General features: G+C 43.7%; 1 protein-coding gene across 6 annotated transcripts in view; it reads left to right on the forward strand.

The window, feature by feature from the left end:
• Positions 1 to 19,069, forward strand: part of Ldlrad4 (low density lipoprotein receptor class A domain containing 4) — a 341,846-nt gene that overhangs the window by 112,812 nt on the left and 209,965 nt on the right. For all 6 annotated transcript variants that reach the window (XM_051163513.1, XM_051163515.1, XM_051163518.1 and 3 more), the window contains one exon: positions 4,876 to 5,329. In XM_051163513.1, the coding sequence (XP_051019470.1) occupies positions 5,290 to 5,329 (40 nt within the window). In that variant the 5' untranslated portion in view covers positions 4,876 to 5,289. The remainder of the gene's footprint in view (positions 1 to 4,875; positions 5,330 to 19,069) is intronic.

A 19,069-nucleotide genomic window follows, 5' to 3' on the forward strand; every position in this document is an offset into this window, starting at 1 on the left:
TCAGATTGGGAAGACTCTTGAATGTCACTCCTCAGTTTACAAATGAGGAAATGAGAGTCTAGACAGGCTGAGTAACTTGACTATGTCTGATAAGTGGGACCCTGAACTCAGGAATGGGGCTTTTCCTGGGGCACTCCCAGTGTTTTTCGTAATCAAGTCACACTTCTTTCTCCTCTCTCTTCTCCTCTTGTCTTTCTTCTCCCTCCCCTTCTCCCTCCTTCTCTTCCTCTACTCTCTTATTTTCTCTCCTCTCCTCTCTAATCTTTAGTTGTATTGGTCTTTGCTCAAATTTCAACCATCTCCCTTTAGGGTAGAGGAACGAAGTGAGTTTTAGCCCAGGTTAGATGTGGAGCCCTCAGGTTTTTTCTTTTTTTTTCTCTCCTTCTTCTTCTTACAACTGAATCAATAAAAATAGTTTGCCACATTGGGTTTAAAGGAACCAGCACTTGAGATGTTCTGGTAATGTCATGGTAGAATTCTCAAGTGTCTGCAAATTTTCAGTGTAGCAACTGTGCCTCAGTTTCTCAAAGGACCTCTTCATTTTGTTTGTTTGTTTGTTTGTTTGTTTGGTGTTATTTTTCTTTCTGGAACTTTTCTGGTGAGTAGAGAGTGAGAGGTCACCAGATCTCTGAGCCAGGTCCTGGACTCTGAGGCGCTGGACAGCCTGCAGCTTTCTGCCGCTCTGTCTAGCCGTCACCTAGGTAACAGACACTCTGCCAGTGAAACAGTCTGTCCACAGTGAAAGGAAATAAAAACACAACCCCGGCGTTGAGTCTTTGTATGCTATAATTTTTTTTAATGTTAACTTGATTTCGAAAGAAAGGATTTGCCACTTGTCTGCTGGGCTTTGGCTTCTGTGCCCACTGTGTGACCTTCCTACCTCCTGGATTGCGTATCTGTTTTTATTACTTTTTTTTGTTTGTTTGTTTTTGAGTTTGTGTATAAAAGCTAAAAAAAAAAAAAAACGAAGTAAAGTTTTCCTTCTTGAATGAGTCCCAGGAGGACTGTGTTTCACATAAGGTTTTATGAATAGCTACCAAGGCAGACTTATTCTACAACTTATTTGCTTCAGTTTTGGGAGTGTTTGTTTTTAAAAATGTCCCTTCCTGTGGGGGTGTTTTTCCATTGAGTATGCTCTATTTCCTTAGTTACTGTTGCTCTGTTATGGAGGTGCTTCAAGACGGTTCTTTTCAAGTGCAGTATTAAATTAATTTATTTCCTGGTTAGTCCTTCCCATCTTTCCAGGATCAACAGGACACCCGAGGGATTGCGAATATGTGTATGGTGTGTGTGATGACAGTGGGCTTTCTGTAGAGGGTGTGGTTCAGGCTGAGCCTGTGACCTTTTGAACTTGGTAAGTCTCCTCCCAACTTGATTATTATTATCTGCAAGCTTAAGGCATGTAGGTTTAAAGAGCTTCCCCAGGTTCAGAAGCTGGGAGAACAAGAGGACAAGAGACAGGCTTAAATCCTGGTTCTCCCACACATTAGACACTTGGGCTAGTTAACCTCTGCAGGGCAGATTGTTTGTTTCTCTGTTGTTTTGATAAGTGGGGCGAGAAGTTGTAGTTGAAAGGACTTCAAGTCAGAGGTCTTTCCTGGGTAGGACCCTCTGTGAAATGTGACCACAGTTACCCTAGAGCTCTTACTTCCTGTCCTACCTTCACTAGAGGGCAAAATACTACCCCTCCCCATGCCCCCGTCTCCTTTTCAAGAGGACCAAAGCTGAACAGTTTGAAGGCTGTATCCAAATGTGTAGCACTTGTAAGTTCAATGCTTGGGAGTGGGTTTATATAACAAATATTTGCTGACCTCCTCTCCCTGCACCCATTTCATTTGCCTTGTGTAGGGAATAGCACTTAGGAAACATTGTGTTAAGCAGTTACTTTCATTCACTCAAATTATTCATTCGATAAGTGTTTCTTCACTGGGCAGCTGTCAGGCAAAGGCAGTGCTGTGTGTGCTGAGAAGGTTGGGTAAATTGAATAGTCGCTGCCGTCGTCGTCCTCATGAAACTTACAGTGCAATGCGAGAAGTGTGTGTTCTGTGATCACCTGTGTGGAGTAGAGACAGCGAAGCCAGATGGAGGATTGTAGGCTGTGTAGCCAGGCTCTGGTCTCCTCATACGTATTTTTCTCACATACTCTTGGCTGTTTGTAAATCTTCAGTTTGTAAAACTTTCTATTCATGTCTTCATATATATATATATTTGTTTCTCAAGATATGTATTCTGGATATTTCTCCTTGGTCTGCGAAGCATGTATTTCCTCTCACTGTGAAGGTTGTCTTTTTGCTCTATTGATTATCTCAATAACATCCAAGATGGTCTTAGTTTGATATAAGTCTATTTGCTAATTTTGCCTTTGTCTCCTATGCTTCTAGGGCCATAAAAAACAAAACAAAACAAAACAAAAAGGTAATATTAACAAGTGCTAAGTATGTCACAGTTCTGCCTTTAATGCGGTGGGACTGATTTTTTAGTATGTGGTCAGAGATAGAGGTCTAGTTTCATTCATCTGAGTATGGATCTCTAGGTTTCCCAGCACCATTTACTGAAGAGACTAGTCTTTTAATGTATGATTTTGGTCCCTTTGCTAAGGATCAGTTGGCTGTGGATGTGGGCACTTACTCCTGGGTTCTCTCTTTTGCTCTTCCATGCTGGCACCATGCTGCCTGGCAGTGATACATGTCTCACAATCCTTTGCTCACAATCACTTTGCAATTGAATTTAGGATTTAATAAAAAAGACTCTACTTTTGTGTGAGTATGCATATGGGTACTTGTGTGTCATGGGCTTGCGTGTATGTATAGAAATCAGGGGAGAGAATTGATTACCTTGGTGCTGGGTGTCAGGCGGTTGTGAACTGCCATGTGGATGCTGGGAACTGAGCTTGGGTCTCTTGGAAGGGCAGCAAGTGCTCTCAATTGCTGAACCATCTCCCTAGCTCCTGGATTTAGAATCTTTTGTGGATTTAAAATTATTCTTCTATCTCTAGGAGTAATGGCACTGGTATTTTCATGGGTGTTAGATCTAATCTGTAAATCACATTGGGTGGTATGATCAATTTTTAACAATAATAATTCTTCTAATCCAGCGTGCGCGCGCGTGCGCATGCATGCGCGTGCACATATGTCCACTTCAATATGTTTCATCAGAGTTTTGCAACTGTACATGCTAGAGGTCACTTACTTTCTCTGTTAAATATATTGCTTGTTGTGAGGGCCAAGTTCTGATGCCAGGAACAGAGGAAGGTCACGACGGCTGGGAATTGAAGAGACGTGAGGAGCTTCAGGCATATAAAGCACACTGGGTTCACCAGCCCAGGGGTTAGTGGCTGACACCTGGGTGCATATCATACACAGGCAGGCACAAACACACGAACACACACATAGATCGGTACCCAGGCCACGTGGAAGTGACAAACACATATATAGACAAACACACAGGCAGGCTGGCAAAGATGGAGGGGAAAAGCTTAGGTCTGTGACCTCAAGGCCATATTAAGACAGAATTCACACAAAAATGGCATTCCGTGAGGAATAGTTACACAATAAAAGTATATTATATTTATTTTGGGATTCCCCAGGCATACGGTGCCAGCCATTTTGTGCTGACCCACAGCTCACCAGATGTGTACATCAGATCCATCTTGTCTAAACATACGCTGGTCTTGATGCCTTTTCTTCCCAACACCAGATTTTCTTCTTTCTTTCTTTCTTTCTCCTTCCTTCCTTTTCCTTTTCCTTTTCTCCATTCTTCCTCATCCTCCTCTTTCTTGTAGTCACTGTGAACTGGAATACTTTATTTCTTTCTCAGTGACTTTACAATGATGTATAGAAATTGTTCCTATTTTTATAAAGTGTTGATATTTTGGCTTTCAACTGTATTAAACTTATTAGTTCTAGAAATCTTTAGTAGAGTATGTCTTTCTGCCTATTAAAAACTCAGGTATCTATAAGCAAGCACAGTTTGACTTAATTTCCAAATTAGACAATTTTGTTTTTTTCTTCAGCTGTGTTGAGTGAGAGTGGTGTAGGCAGATGTGCTGGTCTTGCTCCTAGATAGCTCTTCTGCCTGCCTGTCTGTCTGTCTATCTATCTATCTATCCATCCATCCATCCATCCATATGTATCAACTTTATATTGCCCTTTTGTACTGAGGTGTGTTCTTCCTATACCTAATACTCATGGGGGATGTTGAAGTTCATCAAATCCTTTTCATGCTCTTGTTTAGGTGTGTGTTTGGATTTGTCCTCATTCTGTTGGTGGGATGTGCCAATTGTTTTGATACATGATGAATCACGTTTCATCCCTTGGATAAGCCCAATTTGATCAAAATATAGTATAAGAGTCACTTTAAAAACTCCTTCTTCCAAATCTTAATTTTCCGTTCTTGTAGTGCTGATGGCAGTTGCTATGAACTCAAACCCCCTTCTAAGACCTTGGGATTCAACTTTGGGAAATTAATTTCTTAAGAGAGTGTGTGAGTTCTAAATAGCCCAAGGGAAGACATTTGGAGAGTGTGGTCTTATATGTTATTAGAGTGGCTTAGAATAAATGGGTAATGTGGTGTTTGAGGGTTGTAAGTGGGGGGAGGTTCCCATGCACCCCCTACCTCTGTGTTCACAGAAGGGTCATGGTCACGTGGCTAAATTGCTTTTTATTTCTTTGTTTCTGTAGGCCTATTAAACTGCTGCTGTGTTGTTTTTGTGAGGCAAGGTCTCACTATGCAGCTGAATCTGGCTTCTGTTCTTTGACCTGCCTCAGCCTCTCGGGTGCTAGGGTGATAAGTACGCACCGCCATACCCAGCAGGTCTGTTGATATTAATGGTTCCCAAGACTCTTAAGAATGTGACTTCTTTCTTTTTAATTTCAGCAAGAACAGAAGCAAAGCACTGAGAGGAGCAGATCAGAGCAGCCTGTGAGCCCTGGGTGAGGCTGAGCCTGCTCACTTTCTGGAAGATGTTGGCTACTATGAGGCTGAGGAGCCCTTCACTTTGAGGCAGGAGAGCAGGTTTCAGCAGGAAAGCTTCACCATTCCCGACCTCACCATGGCTTCAACTCTCTGGCTGGACGGCTGATGTGACTGTGCCCCACATGATATTGGACTGTGTGGCATCCAGGTAGTGCCTGCTTACAGCCAGTGGGCATCAGATGCTCCCCAAAGCTGGACCAGCAGAGTGATGGACTTGGACGGGCTAAGATGGAAGTGACCTGAGGCCTTGCCCAGACAGTTTCTTCACAACAGGACAGCTTAAGAATTGAAACGCAGGCTTGTCTGGGGAGCAGTATGCAGGAAGCTGGTTTTCAGGCCACAAATGCGTTCACAGGTGAGAACACTTTCCACGGAATGGGAGGCTTTGATTTCACTAGTAGGTAATGGTAACAAAATTCCAAACAACTGTATATATCATTGGAGGTGTATTTAAACTTATAAACTGAATGCTATGCAAGGTAAAGGGTTCAGGCTGCTATGGTGACTGATTTTGACAAAATAATAGTATACTCCCCCCTTTCTCTAAATAGGGTTATATTATTTGCAGAGCAATGCATTAGTGATTTCTTTTTAAAGGGCTGGGGAAACTCTCCAATGAGAAATGTATTGCTGGACAGCAACCTTCCTCTCCCCGTCTTCAGTTTCATCTGTATGCTAATGTGGTGGTGGGGCCACTGTGGCCAAGCCAACTTGGCAGTTAGGATTGCTCGTTTGAAAGTGAGTCTATAGAGAAGCAAACCATCCGGATTTGATGTGACTCTTTAATGTGAAAAAGGACATTTTAATGTACCCTACTGGCTGCCAGTTTGCACATTTTACAAGGAACCACTGTGGCTGGTGCTAGAACCAGGGCCTGAGATGCAGTTTCTTGGGACTTGGAATTCTGGCTGTCTGATTCACTTAATACCTTGGGGGAACAACTTCATCTTCTAGGCCTATGGCTCCTTGTTATTGGGAACGATATTGAAATCCAGGGAAAATGTTCTTATAAGAAAAAGAACCTTCTGGAACCTATGGAAAAAACTTGATGTAAAAAGAGCCATTTCTTGCTTTGTGTGTTTTACCTCAGAAGAAAGATGAGAGAAATAGTCGGGACATGACTGCGCTGCTGCCCCTGTGAATCTTGAACTGTTTGCTTTTCAAATTTTATAGCGAGAGCGGGTCAGGTTGTTGGGGGTGCCTGGACAGAAGGGGTCCAAGCTTGGGATTGAGAGCCACAGGGTCACTCATTAGACTCTTTCCTGGTTGATCTCAGCTCCTTTCCATGTCCCTGTGAGTGAAGGTGCTCCGTGCCTCCACTGTACTGCTCTGAGGCAGGCTAAGGACACTGGCGTGACATGATGAACCCTCAGAGTTCTGTTGTGCAGTTAGGTGGTCCAGCCCTGTCTGCTCCTCATCCTTATGTGGGAACATGGGCTAACTCTAAAGGCCTCGGCATCCCTGGCTGTGACCTGGGGGCTGAGCTAAAGCACTTCCGTCTGGAGCGGCGATGGGGAAGGTTATCCTCAAATGGTCGGGACTGAAAAGATATTTAAGTTTTTTTGCTCAGAAGACACAGAACCAAGTTGAGTTCTTCAGAGTCCCCTTTAGACTTCTTAGGCTGGAGTCTCTGCCTTCTAACACCTATGAGAAATGCTCAGGTGTCACTTAGCCTCCTTGTTACTCAGAGGCAACTAAGGATGAGGCGTGAGGAAAGCTGCCTGCCAAGAGACTCTTAAAAGCAGTTCTGAGAAGAAGAGCCAGAAAGAATAGAAAAGGGAGCGGAAGTGGGTCACGGACGCACGAACCTGAGGAGGGAGAACACCAGGGTCATCACCCCAGCCTAGTCCGGGGCAGTCCCTTAGGCTGCCTCCGCTCCCAAGGATGTGAACAGTTCCTGCAGCCGCCATTTCCTTCCTGAGTCCTGAGGCTGCTTCCGTGCTTGCCTTGCCACCCTAAGCCAGAACTGCTACTTCCCGGTTTCCACTTAGCCACACCCAGCCCTCACCACTCCCTCTGAGTCAAGGGAAAAGGCAGACAGACCAACCTGTGGTTCTGTGTGAAGCAAGAAACAGAACCCCCACAGTCTGCTTGGAGAATCCCTAAATGATAGCTGTTACTGTAATTACCCACCGCGTCTGCCTCTTGCAGCTCCCTGCAACCACCACACACTTGCTCAGGCTGCCCTCACGCACCCCCTCCCTAGCACAGGCTTTCTTATCTCACACTCTCTCCAGAACTCTTATTTCTTTATCCTTTTATCTCTGCCTAGTTGTGTCCGCCTGCTCCAGGAACAATCCCAGGAGCAGTGGCAGGATTAGTAAAAGGATAACTATGACTAATGTGTCTGGGAGCCGAGTGTGCTGGGCACTGTGTGGTTTGTCTGGTTCTGTTTCTCTGTTAATCTTTACAGCACCTCTGGGGCCAGTATTGTCTTGTTGGTGTTGCTGGGCCACACTGTGGGATTGGTGCGGCCCAGGGCTGGAAGTGTCGGCGGCCTTCTCTTTATTTTTTCCTTCCACTATCTTTCTCTATTGCATTTTGTCTGACTTTAAGAGCAATGCCTACTGACTTGGTTAAGTGTGTCTGTGCGTGTGTGTGTGGGCGCGTGCACATACACACAGTATCACAGTGCACATGTGGAGATCAGACCTGTGGGAGTCAGTTTTTGCCTTTTACCACGTGTGACCTGGGGCTGGAATTCAGGTCGTCAGACTTGGTGGTCAGTGCCTTCGCCGAGTCCTCTTGACGGCCTTCAATGACCTTTTCAATTCTAGCTGTATATTGAGTTCACTGGGGGACCATACAGCCCACCCAGATTTTGCCCTCAGAGACCAGAATTTAGTTTCATCATCACCTAGATCTGCTAAGTTGGGACCTTTATCCTAGCAAGACCTTTGGTTTCTGTGTATTAAAGCCTGGAAGCACAAAAACCCAGGGTCATACAGACAGCATTGTCTCAAGAGAGGCCAAGGATAGGTTGGGATAGTTGGTTTCAAACAAAACAAAGGTTTGCCATTTGTTTGTGTTTTCCTTAACTGATCTTCTGTCATAAGATGCTATTAGCTGGCTAATACTATTTATGATAGCACATGCGTGCATTCAGGTGATGATTTTTTTTTAAAGCTTCCTCTCATCTTTGGGAAGCAACTAGTGATAAAAATAAGGGATATATAGATACTTGGTTTAGGTGACTAATCTCAATTATCAACTGATGAGATCTAGAGTCACCTGGGTGATGGGCCTCCGGAGGTGCCTTTGGGGAGATTATGTTGATTGAGGTGTGTAGAGGAATTTTTAATTCAGAACATGGCTGCTCTAGCAAGTGATTGTATCCTAAGACCTACCAGGTCTATGTGGTCTGGCTGGGATGCAGACATGCTGGGCAGTGGTGGTGCATACCGTTAGTCCCAGGAGACAGAGGCAAGCAGATCTCTGAGTTCAAGGCCAGCCTGGTATAGAGCAGTTTCATGTAAAGAAAAGCTTAGGTCCAGGCATGGCATTATACGCCTTTAATCCCAAACAGTGAAGGTAAAATTAGTTTGTAGATGGAAGTACCCATGTTTGAAAGTTATGTCTAACTGAGTGGCAGATAAAGTGATTAATCAGAGAAAGATTTGACAGAATAGGATATACCCCATTTTCACGACACGAGAGAGAGAAGGCAGTTTTATATATAGAGAGGTTTTATATATATATATATATATATATATATATATATATATATATATATATATATATATATATATATATAAAATAAGCTGGTCACAGACAAGACAGAACAAACAAGAGAATGAGAAGAAACCAGAAGCTTAAAACAGATTACTGGAGTTAGTTTGAAGCCAAGCAGAGTAATTCAGAGGCTGAGAGAAAAGCCGGATTGAACAAGTAAGCTCGGAGAGGAGTTTGAGCCAGAACAGCTGAGTTAAACCAGCCAACCAGAGTTCAGAAAGAGCTAGAAAGAGTGATCCTATTCAACAATAAGTCTCAGAAGCTGAAAATGTTCTAGGTCTAGATTAGAGTGTATGGAGGCTTGAAGCTTCCAGGACTAGGCCTAGGTCAGCAGACAGAGGCAGGAATCCTCCAAGATGGCCGATTACATCAGGTGGATACAAGTTACTTTTACAGAGGTGAGAAGACTCACCCACTGTGAGTGGCACCATCCCCTGGGCCAGGAACCAGTACTGTAGATAAAGGAGCTGAGCACAAGCATCCATCACTCTCTGCTTCTTGAGTGTGCATATCATGTGCCCAGCTGCCTCAAGCTTCTGTTGTTGTGACTTCTCTGTCACAGGGGATTGTAACACTGACCTGTGAGCCAAACTGAGCCCTTTCCCCTTAAGTTGCTTTTGTTAGGGAAATTCAGTTATAACAACAGTGAAATTGGTAACCAAGACAGAAAATTGGTAGTGAGAAATGGGGCCTTCGCTGTAGTTAAACTTCATGACTCGAGAGGGGATGTGAAAGTATTTGGGATGTTGCAAGCTGTAAGCAGAACTTATGAATGGTTCTGGGGAATCTTAGATGACAAGAATAGCCCGGAATGTGAATTGTAGAGGCCGCCGCATGGCCTTAAGAGGTTTGTAGAGCTCAGCAAAAACCATCAAGAACCGAGACAGGGGCCATTCTTGTGGCTTTAAAAGTTACGTTTATCTATCTGTGTATATGTTCATGCATGTCACACATGTGCCATGGATGTATGTGGAGGTCAGAGGACACCTTGGTGGAGTCAGTTTTCTCCTTCCACCATGTAGGTCCTGGGGACCAGACAGGTCATCAGTCCTGAGAGCAAGCACCTCTACCCGCTGCGCCATCTCACCAGCCTCCTTATGCGACTTTTTTTTTTCTTTTCTTTTTTTTTTTTTTTTTTTTTTTTGCAAAACATCTGGTTTTCTTCTGTGCCCAGAGAACGTGAGCGAAGTTGTCCTTTAAAGTATTTGGACTAATCTGTGTGGCAGAAGAAATCTGAAGCCAGGATAACAGTCACAGCTGAGAAAGCAGCTGTGGTTGCTAAGAGGCCGACACTGTTGAAGCTTGCCCTGCACTAGGACAGTAAGAGAAGTGTCTCAAGGGCAAAACACCACCTACCAAAGGTTCCATCCTGTGAAGAGTCAGTCATTCGGAGGAAGATAGCCTAAATGCAGTGTAAAATGAACATGAGACTTTGGAGACGAGGGGTGAAGGTTATGATCTAAAATGATATGCTGATTGAAGCAGATAGACCCACCTACTGTAGGTGACACCATACTCTGAGCTAGGATCCAGAACTGTATAAAAAGATAACAGGAAGTGGGCACAACATTCATGTCCTTCCTCCTCCTCCTCTTCCTTTTCTTCTTCCTTCCTTCCATCCTTCCTTTCCTTTCCTCCTCCTCCTCTTCCTCTACCTCCTCCATCATCTTCTTTTTGGTTTTTCAAGACAGGGTTTCTCTGTGTACCCTTGTTTGTCCTGGACTCATTCTGTAGACCAGAATGGCCTCAAACTCACAGAGATCCGCCTGCTTCTGCCTCCTGAGTGCTGGGATTACAGGTGTGCGCCACTGTACCCAGATGTTTCTACTCTTCTTTACAATGGATGCCATGTAGCCAGGCTGCGTCAAGCTCCTGCTGCTGTGGCTTCCATCTTGTGATGGACTGTGCGCTTGAGCCAAAATGAACCTGTTCTCTCTTAAGTTGCTTTTGTCAGCGTGTTCTATCAAGTACTAGGAAAAGTAACTAAGTAACTAAGAAACCAGGTGTCTTGGGAGGTGGGGGGGGGTGCCCCTATAGCCTTGGCTCTTTCCTTAGCTCCTGTCTCCTCTCTTATTGTCGGTGTCACTGTAACAATATGAATGATGAAGGATGGAAGGGATAAGCCTTTCCTTCATGTTGCAGGAGCAATGAGCTGATATCCTTGAAGGTGAAAGGAAGCTATTGCCAACTTCTTATTTGGGTTTCGATCCTTTTAATTTTACCCCACATACCATTCTACATGTTTTTTGGAGTTGAAGATAGCAGTGACTTTGCTAATTGTCTGGGCTAATAGGAACGGATGTTATTTTCTATATTCGAAATGGCACCTTACTCGAGGCATTTGTCCTTAGCTTTAAAGCTTAGTTTGGGGCAAGAAAAAAATCACAACATCACTAACCATGCCTCAACTTAACCAAACTTGTCACATTATCACTTACGAAGCAATTCTGTTTGGAGGCTGCAGCTCAGGAGACTGCAGATTGCCTGTGGGAAGAGGGGTTGGCTCTGAAGCTGTGTCTGCAGGGGAAGGCTACCACTTTTTTGAAATGTGTGAAATGAAGATGGTGAAAACTTAGGCACCCTTTCATCTTCCCTCACCCAGTGGTTAGACGTCAACTCCTCCATCTTTTGTTCTGAGTGAATGAAGCTCTACCCATAGACTCAGATAATCTCCCCACTGGTGTTTTTTTCTGGGCTAATCTTTGTATATAAGAATTGATACATTTTTAATGTTCTCAGGACATATTGATTAATTGTCTTAGCTGCTTAGATGATACTTTGTAGAAAAAAACCAAACCCCTCACTTTGTAACCCTCATTGTAAGACTATTTGGAAAGCACAGACAAGTCAAGAAAAGAAAATGTGTTACAGAAGCCTGCTCCTATAGATGTTTCTCTGTGTTAAATTCTTTCCATCTTTTTCCCTGTGTAAACTTCTTCATACCGAGCTGTGTTCATAGGCATGTTTGATTTTATAAGTGGATCATTCACTTTTAGTATTGCATTATGAACATTTTCATTATAAGCATGGTTTTAAATTACTGCATAATATCCTTTTATATACTTGACTTTTAAAATCCTGTCCCCATTGTTGAATGGGCACCTTTTACCTTGATGAATACTTTCATGCATAAAGGCCCTTCTGTGGACTTGTTTCCTTAGGATAAGCTCCCAGAGCAGAATTAAGGGTCTCAAGTTGTAAAATTTATTAAGGCTTATGATTTAATTTCCAAAGAGCTTTGGTAAATCCTTACTTTGGAGGCTGTGCTAACATCCATTTCTTTCGGTTGCTGGTTGCTTGTTTACAGCAGTGTGCTCAGCATTAGGAGTCTGATCTGCAGCATTCAGCTGAGAGGGAGAAGCCCTGCTTCCCTCCCACATACAAAAAACTCTGGAACACTGTGCTTGACAGGCAGGCCCAGTACTGCACGTTAGTTTGATCCCCTCCGTGTTTAGCCATGTAGGCTAGTTAAAAGCATAGGTGGTCTTAATGATACTGTCTTTATCCTTCCAGTAGCCTTTGTTCCCAGCTGTGGCTTGTTGAGGCAGTTGTGTAACGCTGTAGATAAGTAGCCTCCTGGAAGATAAGGCTTACAGATAAAAACAAAGAGCTGGTGCCTCTGGACAGAGAGAAATAGGAATTTTAGGCTGTGTCAGCCTCCATCTTAAGACTTCCTGATACTGTTAGAGATGGCCTGAAGCTTCTTTTTGTTATTGTTGGTTTTTGGTTTTTTGTTTTCGAGACAGGGTTTCTCTGTGTAGCCTTGGCTGTCCTGCACTCCCTTTGTAGACTAGGCTGGCCTCAAACACACAGAGATCCGCCAGCCTCTGCCTCCCAAGTGCTGGGATTAAAGGTGTGGGCCACCACACCTGCCTTATTATACTTCGGAGTGGCCTGGTAAACATCCTACAATGGTTGAGAATCTGTGTCTCCCCTGCCTCTGATACCACCACACTTAGATACCTCAAAGAATTTTTCCCCACAATTTTTATAAGCTTACACAGACTATTTCAGGGATAGGAGGAGACTCATTTAACCATGGAAAGCTATGCAAGAAGTTCAGATTTCTCATGTTTCTTTTGCCCATAAGGAGGATAAGAGCCAATTTACTTGTCTTCAGACATCTAAAGGGAAGCTCTTTATGGGTGCTGGTGGCTTTACGTTCTTAGCGACTCCTGACCAAAAGGGAAGAACCCTTAAAGCGAGGAGTTGAGGTGCCTCCATCCCTCTGCTGACACTGAGTGGGTAGATTTGGCCTCCCTGGAGGTGTGGCTAGTGTTCCATGCACAAACAGGAATGACCCTGCTCTGAAGGCTCTGGACAGTTCCTTTTGCCCACCCCGGACCTTCTAGTTCTTTGCTGTAGTCTTCAAGGCCATGCCTTTGGGACGAACTGTAGATGACTTCAGCCCACACTCTCCAGAGTTGCCTCGAGTGTTTCTTTTAAAAGATCCTGCAGGTGGCTTTTCAGTAGAAGGACTGAGAGGATTCGTGGAGCAAATCTTGGGAAAAGCTCTCTGAACCATGCCCTAGTTGCCAAGTAGATGGCATGCCTTTTTACTGCTCTAAGGGGAAGGGACAGTTGTTACATTTCTCCTGGGACGCCCCAGGCTTGCCAGTGTCTGCCAGCCCCAAGGGACAGAGTGGCCTCTGCTTCTGTGGTTCCGCCTGACTCAGCAGACACCGCCAGCAAGACCCATACTTAGACCATTTGCAGCCAGTTACCTACTCTGTGAGGTCCTGAGGAGCAGGACCAGGTGCTGGGGACTCGCTGGAAGCTGCATCACCCAGTGGGCCTGACACAAGTGATGACACATGATCTTACAGTGGCCTAGTGTCCCTTTATTAGGGCCAGAATGGGGAAAATGTGCTTGTTTTATCATCGAAATTTACTTTGTGGTAAATTTTCAAAAAATTCAAGGTATTTCTTTGTTTTTTTGGAATTCTGGGACATCAACCACAATATGTATTTTTCCACAGAACTGATATAAGAAAGAGGCTTGGAACAAGGGCCTTTCACATATGCAGCCTCATGTACAATCATGTACAATCCAGAAGGTGATGCCACAGTGCTGCCTTTCTCTCCCTCTCCCCTGCATCTCTTTTATCCTTTCTTTTCCCCCTTCCTCCCTCTCTCCCTCCTTCCCTTCCTTCCTCCCTTCCTTCCTCCCTCCCTCCCTCCCTCTGTCTTTTCTCCCCTCCTCCCTTTCTTCCTCCCTCCCTTCCTTCCTTCTTCCTTCCTTTTGTAAACTTGACACAAGCTAGAGTCATTTGGGAAGAAGGAGCCTCAACTGACAAAATGTCTCCATCAGACTTGCTTGGAGGTGAATCTGTGGGGGCATTTTCTTGATTAGTAATTGATGTGGGAAGGATCAGCCCTCTCAGGTAGTCCTGAGCTGTATAAGAAAGCAAGCCAAGTGGCCCACGACAAGCAGGCCAGTAAGGGATGTTTCTCAATCAGCCTCTGCTTCAGTTCCCGCCCCCATGCTTCCTGCCTTAGCCTCCCTGAATGGCAGACTCTACCCTGTAAGCCAAATGCTTCCTTCCTCAAGCTGCTTTTGGTCATGATGTTTATTGTTGCCATAGAAAGCAACTAAGATAGGCATCACGCACCATCTGTGGATTAGATGTAATGCAGGTCCCAGGCCCCTGTTTTACAGTGCCAGACTTGAAAAGCAGGGCAATCTCTGAAGAAAACACAAATCCTGGTGTCCCCTGCTCTGCTGTGGTGTCAGGGAGAGCAGAGAGAATCGCTGTGTCTTTGAGAATCTAGTTCAGCTCATGGCAGGCAGGACAGGCAGAGAGATAATAGAACTAGAAGCTTCTAGTGAGCTTGGATTTTAAGCGTGTGGCTGGTCTTGTTGTATAGACCGACCGTGTCTTAACTTGGAAGTATGGACTTTGCCACGTCTATTTTTATCTTAACCTGCTTACTCCTGTTTGGGATTAGGGTTTACAGGGCTGGAAACAAAAATGAGCCGTAGTAATGATGATTGCATGGCATTGTGAATGTGGTTAATGCCACAATTTACCTAAAATGATTAAGACAGTACATTGTGTGGGATTGAAAGAGAACATCCTAATGTTATACAATAAGAACTTACTTTGACAGAGTTAAGAGTTTAACTTGGTTCTTATGGGGTAAGGAGGGCCAGAAAGGCAAGCGATAAGGTGGAAATGGTCATGCTGCGAGGAAAGAAACAACATGGGCTTGCTTTAGCTTTGTGGTGTGTTTGAAAGAAAACTCATAGCTTCTCCCGTCAACCTGATATGCCGCTGGCCCAGCCCTCCTCTGCTGCCATGGTGCTCACTGGGAGGAGAGGCAATTGCTTGTTGCTGGTCTGACCTGGCCCATGCCTCTCACTGAGCCTGGTCTGACTCCCTCACGTGACCAGTGCACTGGCTACTTCATGAGGCCTGCTTCCCTGTACAGTGTTGGTCATCTCCTTTTAGCCTTATAAACCACTTACACAGTGACTGTTTCCTCTACATCATAAGATTTATTTCTTTTGTGGGCAGGTGGGATGGTTAGTTTTTATTGAAAATATTTTTTCATGCAGTATATTCTGATCAGTCTCCCTGCCCTCATCTCCCTCCAGGCCCCTCCCACTGTCCCACCTGTCTGCTTTTAGGTCTTCTCTCTTCAGAAAACAAATAGACACACACACACAAATCAGAGTAAAACAAACCAAGCAAACAGAAAAATATAGCCAAGAAAAGCACGAGAAACACATACATATGCATACATGCACATATACAAATGTGTACAAACACAAAACTGATAAAATAATACAAAATTGGGAACTATAATATATAAGCAAAAGACATGTAAGGTAGAAAATGGCCAAATAAAGCATCATGAGATAAAAACATTTCCAAAGTACCACTGAATTCTTGTGTGTGTGTGTGTGTGTGTGTGTGTGTGTGTGTGTGTGTGTGTGTTGGTTGTCTACTGCTAGGCATGTAGGCCTAGAAGATGTATTTTTTTCTTTTGTAACTGGTTATTAATGGGAAAGTAGCTTTTGGGTTAGGAATGAGGGTTTGGGTCCAGTTCCCTCTCAGCACTGGACAGACTCAATCAGCTTCAGAGTTGTGTAGGCCTTGTGTATGCTGAGCAGTTTCTGTGAAGTCATATGCGTTATCAGTCCTGCTGTGTCTGAAAAGCACTGTTTCCCTGGTGTCTTCCATCTTTACTAGGTTTTACAATCTTTCTGTCTCCTCTTTCTCATACTTGAATGAGCCCTATGGAGACAGTGGTGTGTTTCCATATATGTAGCCTCAGAGTCAGACTACCTGGGTTCAAGTCACAGCTCTGCCACATCAGTTAGTGTCATATGGGTGAAAAGCAACAGTTATCTGTGCCTCAGTTCCCCCATTAAGGAGAAGTGATTTAAATGGCTGCTAAGGGGGGATATTTCTTGAATTTAGATAGATAAAGCAGCCAGAGCCAGGTAAGAGACATGGTAAGCAGGCAGCAGTGCTACCTGAGGGATTGCTGCTGCTACTAAAAGCATGGCTTTGGGGCCTCAAGAGGCTGTTGGCTATAAACTCATATGATTGACAGCTGCAAATTTGCTGCCTCAGAAAAGTTTAGCCCATTAATAGCAATTCTGCACATGGCAGCATATTTGCTGGTGAGATCTGGGACATTTCCCAAAGAGCTGCCTCTTAATAAAGAGGCTTTTAGCATTGGCAACATAGCATGATACATGGTCATGTGAACATATACTCTAGTTGATTTGTTAAACCAGCATAACAGAACAAGTTTCTGATTCTTCTAGGTTGAGCTAATGTCTCTATACAATGAATTGTTCAGAGTAGAGTGTTTTGATGATTCCACCCCCACAGTTCTTCATTTTACACACACACACACACACACACACACACACACACACACACACACACACGATACAATTTATTTTGCTACATTTTATAGCAATGCAGAGAAATAATCCCCATCACATGTCCATGAACAGTTTAGGTGCTGCCTTTGTCCTTTTTCTTCTATCTCCTTCCTGTCATCTTATGTGCTTACTGGAAGTGTTCTTGAGCCTGGGGACCCCTGACCTTGGTCCTCTTGTTGATTTTCATTGTCTTTTATACTAGACCAAGAGTGTGCAGCCTTTTGATTGAAGAACTGTCTTAAGCTACTTAAAAATGCTTAGGTACTTGGTGGAGGGGCGGGAAATGACTTTCAAATTAGGAAAACATGTCATTTGGTAAGTTACAGTTTATTTTGATAACAGGCTTCTTTGGGGTTATATCATTGTCATCTATGGTGTGTGTGTGTGTGTGTGTGTGTGTGTGTGTGTGTGTGTGTGTGTGTGTGTGTGTGTGTATAAGAGGGATTAGACTTGTATATAAACATGCTATGGAATCATTCAGTATACTTCTTGATGCCCTGTTAGATCCCAGAAACCAGAAAGAATTTCTGTTTTGAGCAGGAATTTGGACCAGGATCATATATTTGTGAATTTATCAAGATCAAGAACATGTGATCATCAAGGACATGAAGAACTTGTATGATCTTTCTTTTCTTAGACAGGATAGGACAGGCCTTGCTTTTTACTGTAAGGATGAATGGATGGGGTCTATCGAGTAGTCCGTAAGGCCACTCCTGGGTTTATTTATTCGACACATATCTATTGAGTACTTGCTGGATACAGTATTGTGGGACAGGATGCCTAAGACAGAGCTAGGTCTCACTCCCATTCATGGGATTTACACGGTGGCTGGCAGATAATGGAGACGTCTACTCAAAGCTCATGTCATTTCCCAAAGCAGTCACACTTCTTGGGAAATAAGCTGGAGAAAGGAGATAAGGGAGTGCTGGCCTTGTCAGGAGTGCAGTGATGACTGTTACTAACAAGATGGTGTGGCAGGGCCTCTCGAAGGTCCAGTGTAGAAGAGAGAATGTGAAAGCTGGGCTTGGAGTAAGAACAGAGATGGGGTTCAGGAATCACATGACTGTCATCCAGATGGCCACATGCTCAGAGAGGTAGGCTGGGCGCGCTTAGATACTCGGCTTCCCCCTCAGCCCCCAGAGAGAGAGAGAGAGAATCTATAAATATTAGCTAGCAATATGTATATATATATATATATGTATATATATCACATTATATTATATATTTTTCTTGAATCATTGCTTTGTAAAAAAAATGTTCACTTCCCAAACAGTGATTCCTTAAATTAAAAGACCTTAAATATTCAGTCGCTTCAGTGCCTGTATTTTCTGGCACTGTGTAAGCACATTGCTCAAACATGTTGGTAGAAGTTGTAAAAGAGACAGCCGAGTGCGGCTCAGCAAATTCTCATTGTTAATCATCGAGAACTGGTTTTCTTCACCTACCCTGGACCAACCTCACCCATGCCAGATCATTTCACTACACACACACACACACACACACACACACACACACACACACCTTTAAAAATCCCTCTTTTCCAGCAGGTAACACTGCCAGCAGTGCACATCAGAATTTATCCTCACACTTGGAAACAACAGTTTCCAAAGGGAATTTGTCCTGAGCCGGGGAACAACAGCTTAGTGATGGAGCAGTGGCTCTTTGCCAAGGCAGTTTTCAGTCTTGACATACTTTGTCACTTCTCACTTGGAATGAGCACATCTGACACGTTTTAAAAGTCATGCTTTTCAGTATGAAATTCTGCTTTTCAAAAAGATAAGAACAAAAATATATTGCTCTTTTTTGTTTTTTTTTTTGCTTGTCCTTTGTGATTTTCATGGTTTCTGTGGGGATGTGAGGTACCTTCTTCTCCTGCCCATTGTTTCAAAAGCTGAAGAACCTGCTGCTCCAACCCAGACTTTCAGTATGAGAACTCTTTTTCCAGATATTTCCCTGTGTGGTGTTAGTGTTGCCCAGCAGCTAAAACTCTTGTATCACAGGAGTGTTTATTTGTTTCTTGTAACATGAAAGGGTTTGTACTCTAGACATATTACCAAAATGTATTTTGGACACTGTAGGGAATTTTTTTTTTAACTAAAAAATTTACATTTCTGAGATTTTGCAATTTTAGAGATTTATAAAAAAGTCTACATATATATTTTTTTGGAATAAAAGTCAGAAGCTTCCATATAAGTAATTTGGAAGACCTTTCAAATAGTTAAAAAATTTGATGATTCCTTTATTTATTTTTATGTGCATTGGTGTTTTGCTTGCATGTAGGTCCATGTGCGGGTGTTGTATCTCCATGTGAGTGCTGGGAATTGAAGCAGAGTCCTCTGGAAGGGCAGTCAGTGCTTGTAATCTCTGAGCCATCTCTCTAGCCTGCAGATAGTTTAAAACATTTTTTTAACTTTGTGTGTGTGTGTGGGGGTGGGGGTGGGGGGACTGGGAGGGAGGGAG

Source organism: Acomys russatus, chromosome 20 (genome assembly GCF_903995435.1).
Source record: "Acomys russatus chromosome 20, mAcoRus1.1, whole genome shotgun sequence".
Classification (NCBI taxonomy): Eukaryota; Metazoa; Chordata; class Mammalia; order Rodentia; family Muridae; genus Acomys; species Acomys russatus.